At 42.2% G+C, this 20,057-nt stretch overlaps 1 protein-coding gene across 1 annotated transcript in view; it reads left to right on the top strand.

Annotated features, from left to right (window-relative positions):
* Nucleotides 1-370: 370 nt before the first annotated feature.
* POMT2 (protein-O-mannosyltransferase 2) overlaps nucleotides 371-20,057 on the top strand; it is a 23,747-nt gene continuing 4,060 nt past the window's right edge. The window contains exons 1-14 of the mRNA XM_010131916.1: nucleotides 371-430; nucleotides 1,572-1,676; nucleotides 2,828-2,936; nucleotides 3,771-3,879; nucleotides 5,636-5,795; nucleotides 8,349-8,455; nucleotides 9,396-9,478; nucleotides 10,587-10,696; nucleotides 12,499-12,565; nucleotides 13,453-13,525; nucleotides 14,956-15,034; nucleotides 15,850-16,001; nucleotides 17,710-17,801; nucleotides 18,851-18,927. Of these exons, the coding sequence (XP_010130218.1) occupies nucleotides 371-430; nucleotides 1,572-1,676; nucleotides 2,828-2,936; nucleotides 3,771-3,879; nucleotides 5,636-5,795; nucleotides 8,349-8,455; nucleotides 9,396-9,478; nucleotides 10,587-10,696; nucleotides 12,499-12,565; nucleotides 13,453-13,525; nucleotides 14,956-15,034; nucleotides 15,850-16,001; nucleotides 17,710-17,801; nucleotides 18,851-18,927 (1,383 nt within the window). The remainder of the gene's footprint in view (nucleotides 431-1,571; nucleotides 1,677-2,827; nucleotides 2,937-3,770; nucleotides 3,880-5,635; nucleotides 5,796-8,348; nucleotides 8,456-9,395; nucleotides 9,479-10,586; nucleotides 10,697-12,498; nucleotides 12,566-13,452; nucleotides 13,526-14,955; nucleotides 15,035-15,849; nucleotides 16,002-17,709; nucleotides 17,802-18,850; nucleotides 18,928-20,057) is intronic.

Consider the following 20,057-nt stretch of genomic DNA (forward strand, 5'->3'; position numbering starts at 1 on the left):
CGGGACGTGCTGCAGAGCGGGGCCGGGACCTGGGGCTTGGGAGGTTGCAGACTGACTTTTTAACATCTCTGAGCTCAGGCTGGAACCAGAAGGATGGGCTAGAGGTTTTGAAGTGCTAATATCAAAATCTTTAAAAAGAACTCTGCCTAGAATGACTGAGTACTCTCCATGATTTCCCAGTGAATTTAATGCATTATCTGATACCGAATGTATAGCACTAACCCTCTATATGATGAAAAGCATGATGAGTAGAAAGGCCTTACTGGATTTTTTTACTGTCCTTAGCATTATAGCAGGTTGTTTGTTGCTTTTTGTTCTGTTTTGTTTTGCCTTGCTTTTTTCTAGTTGGGATGAAACTCATTTTGGGAAGATGGGAAGTTACTACATTAATCGGACTTTCTTCTTTGATGTCCACCCCCCTTTGGGGAAGGTAAACTGCTTTTCTGTTACATGTTTTAAAGCCCCAGAAGTGGACCAACAAAAGTCTTCCCCATCCTTCTGGCTGAGTACCAATACCTTTCCTAACTGTTGTTGGCATCATGGTAATTTGCATTCTATATCCAGAGCATCAACTTGCATCTTTTCTTCTTTGTGAATATACTTTGCATATGGGAAAACAAAACAGCATTGCATGTTCGGTATTTGAAAGTCTTGAAATTAAAAAATGAACGTGGCACATGGTTTGGAGGAGATATGTAGTAGAAGCCTATCATCATCATCATGGCTTGGCTTTGTGGACGAAGATTTGGGAAGGGCTTTCCCCATGGTTACTGCAAGCGCGCTGACGGCTGAAAAGACCAATGTGGGATAGGCAAGTCCAGTTGCAAAGAGCACAGCGGAAGGTCTCCTTGGGTGGTACAGTCGAGGCACGGTTCTTTCTGCGCTGTCTTTTCTCCTCAAGACTGATTCTACGCCTGCTCTCAAAGGAGGCAGCAGCATTATGTGTGGTGTGTCTCCAGATCTCCCGGTTGGAGGCCAGGGTGGACCACTGATGGTGGTCAGTATGGCCCAGGCTGAGGTGTTGTTTCAGGGAGTCCTTATATCTCCTCTTTGGGGCTCTTCTCTTGCGGCAGCAGACAATGATAATTCGTGTGCAAATTAGGTGCCTCCCACAAAGGACCCTGAAAGACTTGCTATTCTGTAACTTGAAGAACTTGTTTTAGCAATAGTGTGCTGCATTGATGAAGGTGCTCTCCTCCTGCCCTGGAAAGGTTATCTTCCTTTAAGGCTGAGTATCCTTAAACTACAGGAATAGAGAGCTATGGGAGAATCAACAGAGACAGAATTGACTTTGCTAAATCCCACACCTGTTATTTCTCTTGAGTTTACAGTTGATCTTACAGTCAGCAGCCAAAGTGGTTTTGATCCTGTTTGATTTTGCCCTTAGACAAAGGGCAGTGTATACACATACAAATTTTGTACATAAGCTCTTGTTTGGATGATGTGTCTGAATTAAATAGTTACCCTCTGGATCAGACTTGGCTTCTATAAAAACCTTCCCTGCTGCTGGCTCGGGTACTCCTTCCTCAAGTGTGATTTCCCTGACCTTTTTTTTCACATTTCCTCCTCAGATGCTGATTGGACTTGCTGGCTATCTTAGTGGATATGATGGTACATTTCCTTTCCAAAAGCCAGGGGACAGATATGAGCAGCACAACTACATGGGAATGAGAGGGGTAAGGCTCTACAGGATAGCATCAAGCTGGCTAGTCTTCCTGTGCTTTTCAGTACAGAGTGTTATGTCATAAGAACAGCTCTCCTGGATCAGCTCAGAGGTGGGTTTAGCCTTGTGCCTTGTCTCTAAGCCCCTTAGAACAGTGTTAGTGGTTGTATTTTAGTTCTTAGTATCTGGCTGTGAGAGGCCAGGTAGGAAAGAAGGGTTATTATTGGGGCCAACTCTTGCTGCTGATTAGCGGGACTACACTCCTGAGTGAGACAAATATGTTGCCTGTTCTGCAAAGGGAGTTTGGGCTTCTGCCTGCTTCATTGTGCTTGGCTGCTCTTTTGGGGAGCTAAGGATGTCAAAAAGCCAGGGTCATTCACTGACACCAGCAGTTTGCCACCACCAGTGACACTGAGCTGAGTAAGCTGATGGAGTAGAGGGGAGGGAAGTTACTGTTCAGAATGGTATGCTATGTGAAATCCTGGCAGTACTGCTGTCTAGGAAGACCAAGAGCCATAAAACTGACAGCAGATAATATGAGCCAAAAGAAGAAAGAGTAGCCAATAATCTAGAAAGTGGCCAAGTGTCTAGAGAGAAGAGTAAAAACTGGGTAGGTGCATTTTCTTGGTTTAGTTGCTGTGTCTCCAGCAATTCATGATTCTAGATTTCCCTAAGCCAAAGATGGGTGAACCTGATATTAAAGAGAACAAATTTTACTGTGATGCTGCTTTCTTTTGTTTTGATTTCTGTTCTTCCTCTTCTAACTTCTGACATTTGGGTAGAGGAGGTGGTACTGGTCTGTATGTAAAGATGTAAGGTACAGGTGTATTTTGTTCATAGATTTCATATTCTCATATCTTGTTAAAATAATGTGAGTATGGTGGATGGGTGGCATACCTCTTTGACACGTGTTTTTATGAGTGTCTGGTGTAGTCTAGTAAGAGAATGACTGACTTGTTACTGACGCCTCTACAGAACAGAGTAAGCAACTGTCCGTCTCTGAACAGTATCTTTGTTCATTTGGCTTTTGTCTTAGTGAGTTAGTTTAGCTCCTCCCAACACCTGTTGTTGGTAAGTGTGCAAGATGAAGGGAGGGAAAGGGTTTGGGTGCATGTTTGCCTCGGGGAGGCTTATAACTTCTCCCGTGATCTTCTTTTCCTGCAGTTCTGTGCTTTCCTCGGCTCCTGCCTGGTTCCCTTTGCCTACCTCACAGTGCTGGAACTGTCAAAGTCACTGCCAGCAGCCTTGCTCACAGCCTTCATCCTTATTTTTGGTAGGTGATTCTGTTACAGCAAAATTGGGCAGGTTAATTGTTCAGAGAATTTAATTTCTGGATTATTGTGTGTTACCTAGCCAGGGCATATTGAGGTTAATGGGAGTGGTTCCCAAAAGCAAAGTAATTCTGCTTTATATATATGAGGCTTTTTAATTAATAGTTGCCTTGAGAATTTTACAGTCTTGTTTAGTTCATAGGTATTTCTGTTATCGACATAACCACAGCAGTGGGGCTACATTCCACCCCAGTTTTAAGGATCTTTATAAAATGGATGATCAGGAATGGTTTTGTCCACTGGTGAAATATTATTGTCTCCCATATGAATTACAGAGATACTTAACAGCGTACTGCATTACTGTGGAAGAGTTCACAGTAAGAAATGAATGAAGTTCCTTCTTGAATTGAGCCAAGCGGAGAAATTAGCATTGTAAATGGAGATATCCAAATGGGAGTTTTGTGAGGACACACAGATATTGAGGCGCAGAGATGTAAAATACCCAAGTCACATTCATTTTTTATAGCTAATATGTGAAAAATTACTTCTCCTGTAGCGTTCTCTGGCACCGTGCTGGTGCCTTAGGTAGATCATCGCTGTCTGTAATGTTCTCCATCTGAGTGTTAGCAGCACTTTCCAAATGGTGTTTCACAGATACTGTGGTACTGCCTGTTTTTTGTGTTTTTTGGTTTTTTTTCATTTGTTCCAAGTAGAAGTCTAAATGTTTTAATCTGCTTCTGCTTCTAAAATTTCCTTTGTTTCCCTTGTCTTGACTATGCTGAGGAAACTGGCTTCACTTTGGAGCCTTTTTGATGCTTTTGTGCGTCTCTTTGCAGATACGGGCTGTATTACTTTGTCCCAGTATATTCTGCTGGATCCCATTCTGATGTTCTTCCTCATGGGAGCTGTTCTCAGTATGGTGAAATATAACAGCTGTGCGGATAGGTAAGATAAAGATGATAATTTTGTTAAGCAATAGGTACTCAACTTTCACGCAGATAAAGTGCTAGAACATGTCTGCAACTTGGTAGTCTGGGTGAATGGCTGAGATGAGATTGTTTCAGGGAATTTGGAGGTCAAAATGACTCACAGTAGAGAAGAGAAGATTTTAGTATGAGGGTTTGTGAAACTAAGGAGGAAATACCATGGCTGGGGTAAACCAGGAGAGAAATTATTTTGGCATGAAAGGAAGTTTCAGCAGAAATGGTGTTTATGGAACTGCAAATCTTGAAAATGAAGATTAAGCTTTTTAAAACTTGACAGGAAAGAAAACTTCCTAGCAAGGAAGGCTCCCTACTGGACCTGTTGTTTCTGAACAGAAAAGGACTTGCGGAACTGAAGGTTGGAGGCTGTCTTGGGCGTAGTGATCATGAGATGGTAGAGGTTTCAATTCCTGAGGAAGTAAGGAGAGGGGTCAGTAGAACTGCCACCTTGGCCTTCCAGAGGGCAGACTCTGGCCTGTTTAGGAGACTGGTTGGCAGAAACCCTGAAGGACAGAGGAGTCCAAGAAGGCTGGACTTTGTTCAAGAAGGAAATCTTCAAGGAGCAGGAGCAGGCTTATGTTCCAGTGTGCCATAAGCCAGTGGGGGAGAGGATTGGCCTGGCTGAACAGAGAGCTTTGGCTGGAACTCAGGAGGAAAAGGCAAGTCCATGGCCTATGGAAGAAGGGGCAGCCACTCAGGAAGACCTCAAGGATTTCACAAGGCTGTGCAGGGAGAAAATGAGAAAGGCCAAAGCCCACCTAGAGCTTCATCTGGCCACTGCCATAGAAGACAACAGCTAGGCCTTAATCTGGCCACTGCCATAGAAGACAACAGCAATGTTTCTGTAAATACATTAACAGCGAAAGGAGGGCTAAGGAGAATCTCCATCCTCTGCTGGATGTTGGGGGAAACAGAGTGACCCAGGATGAGGAAAAGGCTGAAGTACTGAGTGTCTTCTTTGCCTCAGTCTTTAATGGTAAGACCAGTTGTTCACTGAGTGCCCAGACCCTTGAGCTGGAAGTGAGGAAAGGGGAGCAGAATGAAGCCCCCATAATCCAAGAGGAGATTGTCAGTGACCTATTGCACCGCTAGGACAAGAGAAAATGGCCTCAAGTTGTGCCAGGGGAGATTTAGTTTGGGTATTAGAAATAAAATTCTTTATATAAAAGGTTGTAAAGCTTTGGAAGAGGCTGCCCACAGAAATGGTAGAGTCCCCATCCCTGGAAGTGTTTAAAAGATGTATGAATGTGTTATTTCAAGACATGGTTTAGTGACTCTGGCAGTGCAGGGTGAATGATTGGACTCAATGATCTTAAAGGTCTCTTCCAATAAAAATGATTCTGTGATTCTGTAGTTCTATGGAGTAAAAGTCCTGTTTCTATTTTCAGACCTTCCATGAGTCAGACTTTATTCACACTAGTATTTTAGTTTACATCTTGTGTCTATGCTCCTTTCCTTAGCAGGGCGATCTAGGGCTGCCCAGGCTTAAGTGTTCGGCCCTTCTGAACCCTTTATCAAGGCTTCAGAAGCTTGTATCTGAAGCTGTTATCCTGGCATCATTCTAAAAGTAATGAAAAACTTGTCTTGGTGTGCCTCACGGGCTCCTGAGAAGATGTAATGTAGTTTTGTGGGGTAACCGATCTGTTTATTTTCCTGCTCACAGATGCTCATTCCCGTAGCTATTACTTATTTACTGACCTGCTCTATCTGTCCTGCAGGCCTTTTTCTGCCTCTTGGTGGATCTGGCTGAGTCTGACTGGTGTGAACCTTGCTGGTGCGATGGGAGTAAAGTTTGTTGGCCTTTTCGTAGTCCTCTTGGTTGGCCTGAACACAATCTATGACCTCTGGGACTTGCTGGGGAACCTCAGCCTATCACTGGTGAGTGTCAAAAACTTTTTTATGAGAAGGGTTTCTTTGTTTTGTTTGCTCTGTGATTTTCCTGGTCTTTGACAACCCTGTAACTAGCCAAACAGTGATAGTCTGTCAGCAGCATGTAATGGTGATAATTAAAGGTGAAGGTTATAATGGAGTTGTCATACATTTGAAAAATCCCAAACGTGTTAGTGGGATGTAATGTCATAAGAGCGCAGCAAAAATTTTGTTGATTTTTATTTTTTTCTGACACAAACTATTACTTTCCCCGTTGGATGAATTTTATTACAGTCTAGACTAGAACTGCGCATCAGGAATGAGTACAATGGCCCAAAGCAATATGATGTCCCACACTGTTGTGAGACATTCTGAAGGAGTACTTGCTACCCGGCAGACAGGCGTATCTTGCAGCACCTTGTTTGCCTAAGCAGTGCAAGCTCAGGCGCTGCTTCATGAGAGTACTGGGGCATAGGTCTCGTAGCAGTAGCGTGCTGTAGTCCATCAGGAGTCCCAGGAATGTTCTGCAACTTGCAGTCTCCATAGCCAGTGCTGAGGAGGAAGGCAGCTGTGGCCTGCTTGATTTCACACATTTGATTTAGTTCTTATAAAGCTCTAAGAAACTTGCTAGTGTGTTTGAGTGCCCTACGAATATATTGCGTTTTATATTTGGAGACTGTGAAATCTGCTGTTTGGAGAGAAGTGCCTTGATGTACCGTGGTGTTCAGTTCTCTTCTTGTCTCAGCAGCTTCTGAAGCTTGAAAATTCTGTTTCTTTCGCTTACTGTTTTTGTCCTGTTTGCCTCATAAACAGTGGCGGTGTTGGGGGACTTCTTCTCCTGCTGTGTGATTTGTTTTCTCTGATTGATGTGAATCAATATGGGCTGCTAATATGCAGTGTTCCAGCTCTGGAGAAGCACTTCTTGAGCAGTCAGTTAATTGCATTTGAAAGGGAACAAATCCATGATTTCTAAGCTTTCTGCCAGCAGATGTCTGCACAGTGATTTCATTTGTGCTGCTGGCAGCAAAGGCAGGAAGCCCCAGAGTGTTAGAATATGTAAAGAAATTTACTCAAGAAGGTAGGTGATTTTTGAGTAGCTGTTTGGAAACCTTGGTGCTTGAGGAGAGAAAAAAAAAAAAGTAAGGAGTAAACCCCTGAAAGCCTGAATAACTTATCTCTGGATTTGTTAGGAAAACTACTTACAGTTATTTCCATACAATGTTTTGGGACTGATTTGATTTCTAGAATTCTCAGCTTGTCTCGGTCCACTGTTCTGGTTTGCTCAGTGCTGTCCTTCACGTGTGTTTTCTTTTTTGACTTTGAATTGAAGTCTGTAGTTAAAGAAAACCTTTTGACAAAAGTTGCATTGAAGCATTTTGTGGTCATTTTTTGGTCATTTTGTGGTCATTTTGAGCAGGGAACCAGAGATTAGCTCATGTGCCTTTCCACTGCATAAATTTGGTTATATGCCATCAATTACTTTTTCCAACTGCCCAGAGGTTAGTAGGAATTTTGCTGGAGTACTTAAGCTGAGCAACTGCTTCCTTTGTTGACTTCTGTAAGTTCTGAATTCTCTAATGTGTTCAGTTCTTTTTCCATTACTTCTGAAATCTTTGGATCTGGTGTTAAAGGATGGAGAGTTTTTAGCTTAATAACTATATGATAGGTACCATGTAAAAAAAAAAAAAATGTGGAGGATAGCAGGTACATCTGCCTTTAGCTGTGTTGAAGTTAGATGTGGACATTTAGAAACAATTTTTGCTATTTAAGTGTTTTCTTCTCCCACAGCTATTTATTGCCCGCCCTGCATTTTACATTACTTCCAGCAGTGTTGGTAGGATGTGCATATTAGGATGTGTAATTGCTTCTTGGAGTTCTGTGTACAAACCACCTTTCCAAGTGGATTTTTAAAGAAAATACTCTGCTTTTGTGTTGAGGCAGCTCAAACACTTGCAGGTCTTGCTGCTGACTTTTCTGCAACTTCTGGCTAAGCAGCAACAGAAGTTGCAAGTGTGAAAGCATCCTTGCTAAGTAAGCTGGTTTCTGTGAATGAAGCATGTCTGGGTCCCCAGGACATCCTGGATGCATTCGTATTTGCATAGAGAGACTTGTTGGAAGAAGAAGTTTTCATTTTCCCTTCTGCTTAGATTCGACAGTTACTATTTTGGAAGCCATCTCCTTGCTGTTGATTTTGTGTCACTCTGATAAACAAGTTAAGGTCATTGATTTCACAGTACTGTCAATGGAGCTGCCCAGCCTCCTTTGCCAAAGTCAGAGATGCTCAGCACTTCACAAAATTAAACTCTCCAATTGCCTGTTTTTTGTCTTCCTCCCAAAACCCTGAAATTTAAAGGTACCACAGCTCCAGCTTTTGGAGGTGCACAATAAGATCTGCCTAAGCTTTTACCTCTCTAGGCCTGCGAAATACCTCTAGGTATTTCGGCAGCCTGCTGAGCTCGCTTACGTGGCAAGCTCCAGTGATCGGACTGCTGCTCAGAGTCCTGTGAAGTAACGAGTTGTTTCTGCAGCTGCACTGTTTGATCAAGGTTGTGTTTGTTACAGGTCGTGTTTGGGAAGCATTTACTGGCTCGTGTACTCTGCCTCATCCTGCTCCCGCTTGCCCTCTACACAGCTATGTTTGCTGTTCATTTTACAGTATTAAATAAAAGGTATTTCACTGTGTTTTCTCCAGAAGAAGAATTACTTGTCTTTGCTTTGAATTAAAGACTTTTGATTATGGATTTCTCCACTTCCAGTGTCAGAAGCACAGTGCAAGCTGTGTTTTTGTTCAATTCCCTTCCCAGACTCCTGCATTGTTCTTACAGAAAGGCTCTGGCCAAGCTGGCAGTGAAACTGAATTTGAGCTTGAGACTTTCTGAAATGCCAAGCAAGTATCCTAACCAAACTCTCATCTCCTTTTTTCCTCCTCTCTTTCCTGGACCTGAAAATGTCTCAATGCCATTCTTTTTCTTTTTGCAAAAGTAGAAAAAAGGCATTGTATTCCTGAAAAATGCCTTGACTGTGATTGAAAAATAAATCTGAGTGTGCCCCAAGGGAGGACTTTTTTCTGAATGCCTGCAACCAAGAGATGCTTTTTATGTGGAAAGAGCACAACAGCTAGTAAAATGGCCAAGTAGTTGTTTTTCTATATGCCAGCATTAAGAGATGAGGTGAATAAGCATTTCACCATAAGGAATATAAAATTAAATCTGTTATATTTCCATTTAAGTCAGCTGGCTTTAACACTAACCTCTTAGCAGATATGAGACTTGAGGAGCCACAGACAAGCTTTGTTACATCTGACCGGACAGTACAAGAACAGCTCCAAAGATAGTTGATGGTGCTTTGTGCAGTGCCAGAGTGTACATTTTTGTGACCTCAAGTCCTTGCAGCTCTGGACAATTTCCTGCAAGACTGTCTCTATCTGCTGTGACTCACAACGTTAGAGGTGTGTTGTGCACCTAAGGGAACCACAGTTACTCTTCTCCTGATGCCATGTCTGATTGTATCATTCTCCTTCTGTACAAACAAGTTGGTAATGCACAACAGAGATTTGTATGCCTGTTTTACTAATCTTTGAGTTGTCACATCCTTTGCTCTCTTCTGTAGTGGTCCTGGGGATGGTTTCTTCAGTTCAGCGTTTCAGTCGCAACTGATCGGGAACAATCTTCATAACGTCTCCATTCCAGAGTGTGAGTGTCTGAAGGAGTAAACCACTCTGAGTGTTGTCAATGTACGTGGGGGGTTAAATAAAAACATCTTCTGTGAATCAGTGCAGCACCGTACAGATTATGCCTTCATGGTCATTGTCAGATCCATGCTGTACCTCTGTGCAGTTTTACGTCTTGACAGAAAAGAAAAAGGCTGAAAATAACACCACTTTTAGTGTGTGGTCATAGCTGTTTCATCATATTCCTTCTAGCGGGAAAGATGCCTTTTTGAGGGATTTGACAGTTCTGTGTGCATGCATCTTGTTATTTTGTGGCCTTCATGATGCTTGAGACAACAAAAAAGAGATTAATCCTGTTCACTTTCGGTTTGTAGGTGATCACATGTGGGATTCATTATCAAAATATGTGTAAATGAAAACTGTCAACTCCTTTGTGACACGGTGTGCCCCTGGTTCAGCTGTTTTCTATTCAGCATGCATGTGAATTTAGGGAGAAGGGAGCTCTGTGGTTGCTCCCTAATCCGCAGCTTGCCTAAGGACTGCTGAGCCTTTAATATGGTTTAGCTTTCTGATTACTTCAGCTTTTCTCTGGTTGTTCCCTGCTGCTACTGGGAGAGTGTTCAGTCCATTCTCCACGACTGCACTAGTGTTAAGAGGCTATGAAGGGAGGTGGCTTAAGCCAGCTTAAGCTCAGTCTTGGCTGAGCTTGCCTCCCTTCCCACTTGTTCTTGCTGTAGGGTCTGGCGATGGGGTGCTTCAGAGCAGTCACATGCTTTTCAAACTTGATCATGTTTTAATTTGGCCATGTACTCTTAGGGAAAGCTATTTCAGACCTCTCATTATTGAAATTACATACAAAAGAACTAGCACGTCTGTTTATGTTAAACTAGGTGGGAGAATTTTAAGTGTTTCAGCCAAATGTTATGTAACAGTTTTAGTGAATCACGGTTGGGGATGGAAGATAAGCTTGCAGTGAGCTGAGTGACGTGTGAAACAGGAAACGAGCTGTCATCAAAACAGCAGGAGAATGCACATCTAATCGGAGCAGGAGCACTAGCTCCAGACTAGCCGGGGGAGATATTTATAGAAGAGCTGCCTCACGCCTTTTTTCCTCCTTTCTTCCCGTGTAGACTTGGCGTATGGGTCTGTGGTCACAATGAAGAACCTTCGGATGGCAGGGGGATACCTTCACTCCCACTGGCACCTCTACCCAGAGGGCATTGGGGCTCGCCAGCAGCAGGTTAGTGTGCTGTGCCAATACAACCATCAGCTTGCTCCCATTGCACTTAGCACTAGGAGCTCTTGCGACACGAGCTTTGTATTTATTCAGCATCTGTTACCCATCAGTGCCACAGCTGTACACTTGGCTTGAAATTCTGACTAAAAAGGACGCTTGAAGAGAGCCTACCACTTTGGACCAGAGGGGTGCAAGTGACAAGGCTTCATTGTAGCTGCAAGTCCGCTGGTCTCCATGGAGACCAAGATGGAGGCCAAGAGGACTTAAAAATAATCTTCCATGATGAAAGTGCTCAAAGGAGGCTGTAAAACTTATATTTAAAACAAATACATTACATCATCTTAGAGGTTTCATTGCTGTGTTTTAAAAGCAGAACTGCTCTGTGTCATTTTCACTCCTGCCACTGACCTCTGTGACCTGGCAGTAATTTGTCTTTTATGCCTTGCTTTCCTCATCTGTCACCAAAAACTTTGTAAGGCTTTGCTCACTAAGTTAGATATCTGTACATTTGTAAACTAGCCATAATGAAACTGTCTGAATTCTAGGGGCTTCTGATTAAATGGATAAGCAAAAAATCAAAGTAAAAATCAGTCATATATTGCTAATTAAGTAATACAAAAATTTCAGTGAATTTTTTCCTGCCCATCATCATCAAGCATCACAAATCTTAGCAGCTTTTCCAAGATGTATTTTGCAGTTTGCATGGTAGTGTCTAAAGATTGTTCTGAGCTCCTTGAAAATAAGTTGCTAGAGAAAAACAAATGTTTCTTTTTTAAATACCTTCAGCTGCTGTGGTGAAGAAGTTTTCAGAAATAAAAACTTCATCTCCATCTTTCTTTCCTGCTGTTCTTCACAACCAAAAATCCTAATACTCTCACGTGACATTGATGTTATTACCATCAATGGAGCAGTCGTACCAAAATGGGCTCAAGGATAGGCAAAATTCAAGTGCAAAGCAGCTTTGTAACACTAAAAGCAGGGAGGGGGGATTTGGAGAGGATGCTGATGGAAGTTTCCTTGAGGATAGGTGGGAAAGGGTGGAGATTCTCCCTGTGTGCTCCCTCCCCTGGAGGTAGGAGAAGGGTGTGGGGCTGGGAGAGTTTGGAGGCTGTGGAGAGTGTAAGGGAATTTAGAACTTGGAGGAGTTTTAGAGAGGAAAAGATGGAGGCAGTAATCCCTCTGTCTTCTCCTTTCCCTCCTCTCCTGATGTTATAACCTCAAGGTATGAGGTTCCAGCTAATTCTTGTTCCCCACCCTCAGACATTCCTGTATGTTCTGCCTCTGACCCACCCAGCAGGCCATCTGCTCCCATCCAAGTGGGAGGCACAGAGTCCGGGAGTGGGCTAGGGTCTCACTGAGCAGGGCGTGCTGCTGCTGGAAGAGTGAGCAAAGTGGCCCAGTTCCTCATGCTGCTGGGGAAGGTTGCTGTTGGGAACAGCAACCTGGCGTCTTCTCTGCAGATGGCAGCAGTAGGACCAGCTGCTCTGCGTGAGACTGAGCAGGCCAGTAAGGATTAGCTGGGTAGAATGTGCGGGTTCAACAGCTGATTCCTGGATCCTTCTTATCTTGCCTGGATATTTTGGCAGAAGTATTATGGTTGTCACAGGCAGCCTGTTGTCATAAATCTCTGCAAGTGATACCTGTCTGTAAAGCCAACTGACTTCCTGGGGTCCCATCAGTGAAGTCATCCCAGGGTTTCTGTGTCATTGGTGCATTCATTTGGGACTGTGATTTCTTGGTGAAAGTATTTCTGCTATCACCAGCTTTCTTCCTGTTTGGTAAAATAATTTATACTGTGCTTTCAGGTCACTGCCTACTTACACAAAGATTTGAATAACCTGTGGATTATAAAGAAACATGATTCGGATACAGGTAACAAATAACAGTAAAGTGCCTTTTATAACTGCTGCTTCAGTTTTTCAATTAAATACTTTTAGTTACCTCCAGGGCAAAGTATCCTTCATGGTTATGAAGAGGGGAGGAGGAGGAACAGGGGGAATCTGGCTCCATCTTGATTAACACTGTTTGTGTCTACTGTGTTTTTGGGTTTTCTCCAGATTGCACAGCTTCTGAAGTAAATAAGCTTTTCTTAGCTGAAGGTTGCACTGACAGCTTTTCAGCTTGGTAGGTCTGCCAATAACAGGACTTAACCTAAAGTGTGAATTTTTGTACAATCTGTTATTTTGTACAATTGTTATTGTGTAGATTGGTCCTGGAGAAGTTGGGTCCTGGTACATTCTGATAGGTTGTGTTCGACTGATTCGTGTGGGTGTTAGCTTGGGACGAGATAAGAGTACTGACGTAAAGACCTGTGTGTTGCTTTGGAATGTCATATAGCATAGCTGAGGCATGTTTGGTATGGCGGAGTTTCCTTTCTTTACCTGAAGCATGTGTATATAAAAATTAACAAAACTGTCTAAACAACAGGAAATGCAAGTAACCTAGATGTAAGAAAATTATAATCAGCATCGCAAAAGTAATTTTATAGTTCATGAAATTAAAAAAAAAAAACAAAAAACATTGGTGTTCGGTTAGCCTGACCTGCCTGCCTTTATTCAAGGGCAGTATGTGCTGCCTGGGGCCCTGTTCTTTGGAGTAGTCCTCAGGGCTGGTCTTCAAACTAGAGCAGTGGTTTACACCAGGCTTAGAGCTGACCAAAATTAGTTTGCCTTGTATTGTCCGATTGAGACATGAAGAAGCTTTTGAAGACCCTGATATGTTTCTCAGTGCACTGATATGATTAGTTTGCCTTCCTTCAGCAGATCTGTCAGACCCCTCGAGTCCTGTGGAGTTTGTGAGACATGGAGATATTATTCGTCTGGAACATAAAGAGTAAGGATGATTTCTGGGTTTCAGAGGGATTACCTGATTGGGTAGAATTAGTGGGAGGTTTGTCTTGCTGCAGACTACGTAGTTAGGCCAGTACAAGCAGCCTGTGTGACAGAGGTGTCTGTATATCTTCCAGTGTGTGGATAGTAGCATTTTTCTTCTATGGTTTATGTTTTGAAGGGTGTCTGTTAAATGGGAAGCTTTTAACAGAACCACACAACTTTATTAGATACCTATCTAAACGGCAGGGGGACTTGCTCAGCTGTGTGAGGTGCAATATCAAGGGCAATTCTTCTGCAAAGAAGCAATTTCAGAACCCTCATTCTGGCAGTCTCCACTCTGAGTTTTCTAGGCAAAGAGAGTGGGAGAGTTGTTTGGGTTTGTTTTTTGGTTTTTTGTACTGCATGTGTCCTGTTCCTGTGTGTACAGACAGTATCCACTTGCTGAAGTTCTCAGCAGCACTGAGATCCCAGCAGTGAAACACTTTGAATGAAAATGTCGGCTGGTGCCTTTCCCCTCTGTAGGGGGAAATACCTGAGAGGAGGCGGGGGAACCCTCGTGACTTGACATTTAATCTTCATCTAGTCTAATGTCACTGTGCTACAATGCTTTATGCTGTCACAGCTTTGATTTCTTAAGAGGAGCCCTAAACTAATGAGCCTGGAAATCATGTCATACTGTATGCAGATATATATATACACACACATACTGTATACATGCTCACAGATCATTGCTTAGCTTTCCAAAATGATTTTAAGATTAAAAAAAAAAAGTCTTGAATTTTGGGATTTACTATCAAATATATGGTAATAATGGTGAAAAATCTTGATTAGGCAATACTGGTTAAGTCTTGATTAGGTTGCCAGAATGGGAGGTGAAACTGGTCCTGTGGAAGAGCAGATGGCGCTGGTTCCTTGTGTATGAACCTCATCCGACACAGGCAGGGGGGCTCTGTGCCGATAAGGCCAGGCTGGATGCAGGTGTGTTCTTGGTGGCAGTGTTTCATTGTCTGAGTGGTTTTATTAAGCACTGACCAGGATACGGCCAGGTTTTTCTGGTTGCCTCAGATAGCAGTCCCTGCTAGGATGGGAAGCTGTTTATCTGCATTTAAAAAAAAAAAAAACAGAAAACCAAACACCCAACAATGTCTTTTCCACTTGGAGGTGGTGGATTGCAGCTTGAAGGTTGGATTTGTTCATGCTGTCCTCGTTCTCCAGCATGCCCAGTGTGCTGTAAGCTCAGAGCTGCATGGTGGGAAGCGGCAGTTTCACTTTGTGGCGCTGCATACCGTTACGGCTGCAACTTGCTCTGCTCTCAGCTGGAATTCAGTGGTCAAAGCACTGGCAGCTCTCTGAATGGATCAAACCAAAGTTCTTATCATGAGTTGACTGAGACAGAAAAAAAACTCAACAAGGTTTGACTTTTCATTTCAGAACTTCTAGAAATCTTCACAGTCACCAGCACGAAGCTCCCCTGACAAGGAAGCATTTTCAGGTCACTGGCTATGGAATAGTAAGTGAATGGCAAAATAAAACAAAAGCTCCTTTTGGGGAAAATTCATACCACAGTAAGGGAGTTCATTCTTGCTTTTTTAATTTGTTAGCCAAGGTGATAGATGTGCATCTCCTATACTGGAGGAAAAACTGATTTACTGTGAAATAGTTTATTTCACATTTAAGGTCTATTAAATGTGAACACAGACAAGAAAATAATTTAAGCTTTTACTGCCAGTCTAGCTTTGGCAGCATTCAACTCCAGAAATGCCAAAAACTTGAAGTTGCTCTGACAAGTATTACTTTATGTACTTGGCCTTGTCACACAGACAAGTGCCTTTTTTTGACAGAATTTTGAATCATGAAAATGAAACCTGTTTTGAGGGCTGAATTTCAAAATGCAAGGAGCCGTTGCCTAAACCTCTTTTGTGAAGCAGCCAAGTTACTCTCATTTAAAGTGGATCTCCGAGACACAGTCTCAGAGTATGAATTGGAAACAAAAAAATTTAAGGTTGGCAAGATAAAAATGTATTTGTGAGTAGTTGCTCATGTCTAGAATCATCCCTTCCTGATGGGGAGTCTCTTCTGTGAAGTCTGAGCAAAGGTAGTCTGGGCTCCTTTGTTTAGTTTTGCCACCATTAGAGTTTCAGAAATTCCTATTTGTCGTGCTTCAGGCCTGTATGTCTTCTAGTTGGTGTTTTGATTAGTCGTTGGTTTTTTCTTTTCTTTTCTTTTTTTTTTTTTTTTTTTTTTTTTTTTTTTTTTTGGTGGAGGTGTGGGTTTTTTGTTGGTTTGGAGGTTTGTTTTTTCTCCTATGATATGTTTGCATTATAGAACGGAACAGGAGACTCCAATGATTTCTGGCGGATTGAAGTGGTGGGCAGAAAGGCTGGGAAGCTCGTCAAAGTCCTACGAAGTCAGGTCCGGCTGACGCATGTGGCCACAGGGTGTATACTGGGCTCTTCTGGAAAGACTCTGCCAAAATGGTAAATAGCTTGTAATTCCCCTCCACCCCTGCAAGGCCTTGAGGTGACACGTTCCTTTGGTAACTGATACTTTTAAACTAAGCAATAACCATATTTTCTCCATTTCTTTATCTTTGAAAGAATAAAAAAGTAACTAGCAAATAATAAAAATGTTATCGGGGGAAGATCTGGGTTAGGGTTATGCAATCTGTTACAGTGAAGGTATACAGCTCTGAAAAATAATATCCCTTACTGGGAGACCAGAGAGTGGCATGAGCATAGATCTTGTTATCTGGTAAGTCCAGGTAAGGGATGAGAGGATGACAGACATGTTCTTCAATGTCCATTTTATCCCTGGGGTTCACAAAAATTGCTAGAAACTGGGGCAGTTCCTGCTGTTCCATACCATAAACCTCCAAATTTCTTCTTATTTATATTGCAGTTGTAAGACCTTCTTCCATTTTTGCACGCAGCATCGGAAGTGAGGGCAGTGGTAACAATCTGCTAATAGCAGAGGTCAGGATTTAATGTGTCCTTGAATTATGTATCTTCATCATTAAAATGAGGTGTGTGCATCCAGCCTCCTGCCAAGCAAGCTGCTGTATCTGCAGAGCTGTACGGTGTGGGGTGCTAACATGCAGCCTGAAGCAGCAGGCTGCGCAGTCGTGTTGATTCTGTTTCCAGAGCAGCCTCTGTTACTGCGAGCTGCTTCACTGCATTACTGTAAAACGGGCTTCCGAGGAATCCTGTGGATGCTGAATCGTAGTGAGCGCAGGAAGATACCTCTGGTGACTGCCTGCTCAGGAATGCCAGTGCCATTTAGGCTTTTTACCAGTAAAACTGGCTTCATGGGTAAATAATGTGATTGGTCTAAAAAAACAACCAAACCAACACTGCCTCTGTCAGCAGCATTCAAGAAAGGGGATATATTTTTTTCCCTGACACAAATTTATGCTAAGTGGAAGCTATTGCCACAAAATATTGATGACATTAAGAGCTGAGGGGGGAAAATACTTGTTAACTGCAAATAAGGATGGCTAGAGTGTATTGGATTTTCTTTTTTTTTTTTTGGAGTTTAAAGGGGAGTAAACACTGTCCTTCAGAGAATTAAGTGGTGATTGATTAATGGAATTAATTAATTAGTGGAGTTCAGTCTTCTAAGTGGTGATTGGTAGAAAATTCCTCATTAATCTGTCACTTTACTGTGGGATTTGATGCACTTTCTCCCAAAGTGTTTGATGTGACCTGCTAGAAATAGGGTGACAGATTAAATGAACAGTTGTTGGGATTCTCTAAAGTCATTCTGTTGTTTCTGTAATATAGTTGCTGTAGGCATGGACTGACTTAAATTAACAATGGTGATTTTCTTCTGGGGAGATTGTGGGGGTTGACTTGAAGTAGTTTCTAGTTGTCTGTATACGTCATCTTCAAAAATCCCGCTGTTCCTGTATGAACCTAGCTTTCGGTAGTTTACATGACCAAAGGTGGAAGCGTGGTTCAAATATTCACTAGAATTTTTATGTTGGCTGCCTTGCAAATCTGTTTTGTTTTCTACATGGTGCTTAGAGCATGTAAGTGTGTGTAAGAGTGCAGCTGCTGGGGCTGAGTGATGTGGCTGGTATTATGGGGAAGTGTAAAGCTAAATGGGGAAAAAAATCAGATGTGAACTGGAAATATTGAGTGAGTGATTGATTGTGAAGTGGTGGCTAGCAGTTCTGCTGCTCCTCAGGGGTTGGGAACAAGTGGAAGTCACCTGCACACCGTACCTGAAGGAGACTCCCAATTCCCTCTGGAACTTTGAAGATCATATTAACCCTAAATGTAAGTCATCTATTTCCTTTTCCTTTGAGATGCATCTTGGCTTGCTGTTAAAAGAAGAGGTGAGCTATCAGGTGGCACGAACTGACACTCAGCGTTTGGAACTTGGGTGTTCTCGCCCAGCTCAAGCGTAAACTTGCTGAACTTGGGCCGGTTGTTCAGAGGTGCATAGCCTTTTTCTACTTCACTGTTTGTACTGTAAGCTGGTGATAACACTTCAAGTGTGGTGGAAGTATAAAGACTTTTTTAAAGATTTTGAGATCTTCGTGGGAAACAAAAGTGTAAAGTTCCGTAGGCAATGCAGTACAGGCTGTTGTTTTGAACATCATTTGTTTAATTGGGAATTATTGTCATCAATATGTCATACAAACTTTAATGATTTTTTCTAAAAAGCTAGGATCCACCCTGGTCTGGTGTATTTTTTTCCTTCTCTTACCAGGGGCATGCTAAATTTGCAGTACCATCAAGAAATGAATAGAAGTATGACAGAGAACAAAGTTTGCCAGTAATGACAGATGGGCCCCAAGAGTTAGGTGTATGTCACAGCCTCGTTTGGCCTGAATTATTTGATACAATTTTCAGCCTATGAATTGCAGGTGACTTGGGCTGAGTCCTGACTCACTAAAAAAATGTGGTGTTCTTCATCCTTTCAGAGCAAGTGTGTGCAAACTGAAGGAGAGAAATCCTGTGTGTTGACTTGGTAGAATTTATTATTCTGTTGTAGTGGGTTTTACATCTCCACACTCATGGCTCATTTACAGTTAAACAACAGCCTATGAACAATATGTCTCTAATTTCAACAAGAAATACAAATCTCTTTATTTCATGGGCTTTTATTTATTTCTCTCGCTCCTGGAGGTAAAGAAGGAAATTCATGAGTAGACCAGTTGTGAAATTCACTGGGGGATACTTCTGACTGCAAGCCTCTGTGTATAGAATATGAATTAATTGCGTAGAAGCAGATTTGTCACAGGAGGAGAGAGCTGATTATGAAAGAGGCAAATAAAAGTAAACCATACAGAGTTCTAATCTATTTTTCTGTCTTTTTGAAGTGCCCAATATCAGCCTGGACGTTTTGAAGCCCTCCTTTGCAGAAATTCTGCTAGAATCCCACATGGTTATGATCAGGGTAGGATATCATTAATTCTAGATGATAGTTTTCTTCCTCCTTTCTCTTGCGTTAAGAAGATATGGCAGTTTCTGAGATATCTGGATGATGGCTGCAAGCTGTGGCAGAATTTACATGCCTGAGCAACCTACTTAGAAAGAGGGGTCTTGCAGCTGAATCTTCCAGAAGTTTGGAAGCCTTGAACTTGATGCCTGGCTCTGCTGTTGGTGTGAACTATCTGCAGTCTAGTTATGTAATCCCTCCGCTGCTGAAATTTGATTCTCTGAAGGAAAGTTGGAAATTTTCCCTACCCTAGTGCAAGGTTTTAAAGTTAAATTAATACTTGTGAGGCAGCTGGATATTACTGTGGTCAGTCAGGAAAATTAGCTAAAAAGACACTTAAGAGAACAATAAATGTTTTCATCGAAGATGGAAAACTTTAATTTTTTTCAAAGTTCATCAAGGTGCTGTGTTTTCTGCTTTCCTCTTCCTATTTATCCCTGAATATTAAAAAGAAAGCTGGATTTATTATTTTCAAGGCAGACTGCTCTTGCAGTCTTTCCCCATGATTGTTCTTTGTGCTCTTGGTCCTTCTGCTTCCAGCTCCTCAATCCTTTGTCTGAAGAATGAGAAGTTAATATTTTGAAAAAGGAGTCTAAGGTTTTATTTGCTACTGTTTGTAAAGCTCTTCTCAGATTCTTCAGAGAAAAAAGGTAGTCAAGCGAATTATTTATAATGCTAAGCATTTCCATGGCAACCAGTGATTGTGCTGTCTCAGGTAAGAAAGCACCTGCATGAGTTTCCATGGAAATAACCTTTCTGAGGCCTTTTCTTCAGAGTGGAGGGAAACCTGTCGCAGTAGACTCTTAATGAGCAAAGATCTTGCTTATGTAACTTGTATCCTCGGTGACAGAAAAGCTGGAGAAGAGAAATGAGAGAGAACGCCTCTAATGGCACCCAAAGAATTTTTTCACTTGCACAAGTAATACGAAAACATTCATTGTGGCCACCTCCGGAAGGTGACATGTTTATGTAGTCAGAAAACAGCCCTCACTCAGGAAGAGTACTCTTGTATTTTCATGTACACAGACATTTCTGGGCAGGTTTTGCAGTATAACTGCTTGCTCGTTTAAATTTTATCTGGATTTATC

The sequence above is a fragment of the Buceros rhinoceros genome, unplaced genomic scaffold (genome assembly GCF_000710305.1).
Source record: "Buceros rhinoceros silvestris isolate BGI_N320 unplaced genomic scaffold, ASM71030v1 scaffold6742, whole genome shotgun sequence".
In the NCBI taxonomy this organism is placed as follows: Eukaryota; Metazoa; Chordata; class Aves; order Bucerotiformes; family Bucerotidae; genus Buceros; species Buceros rhinoceros.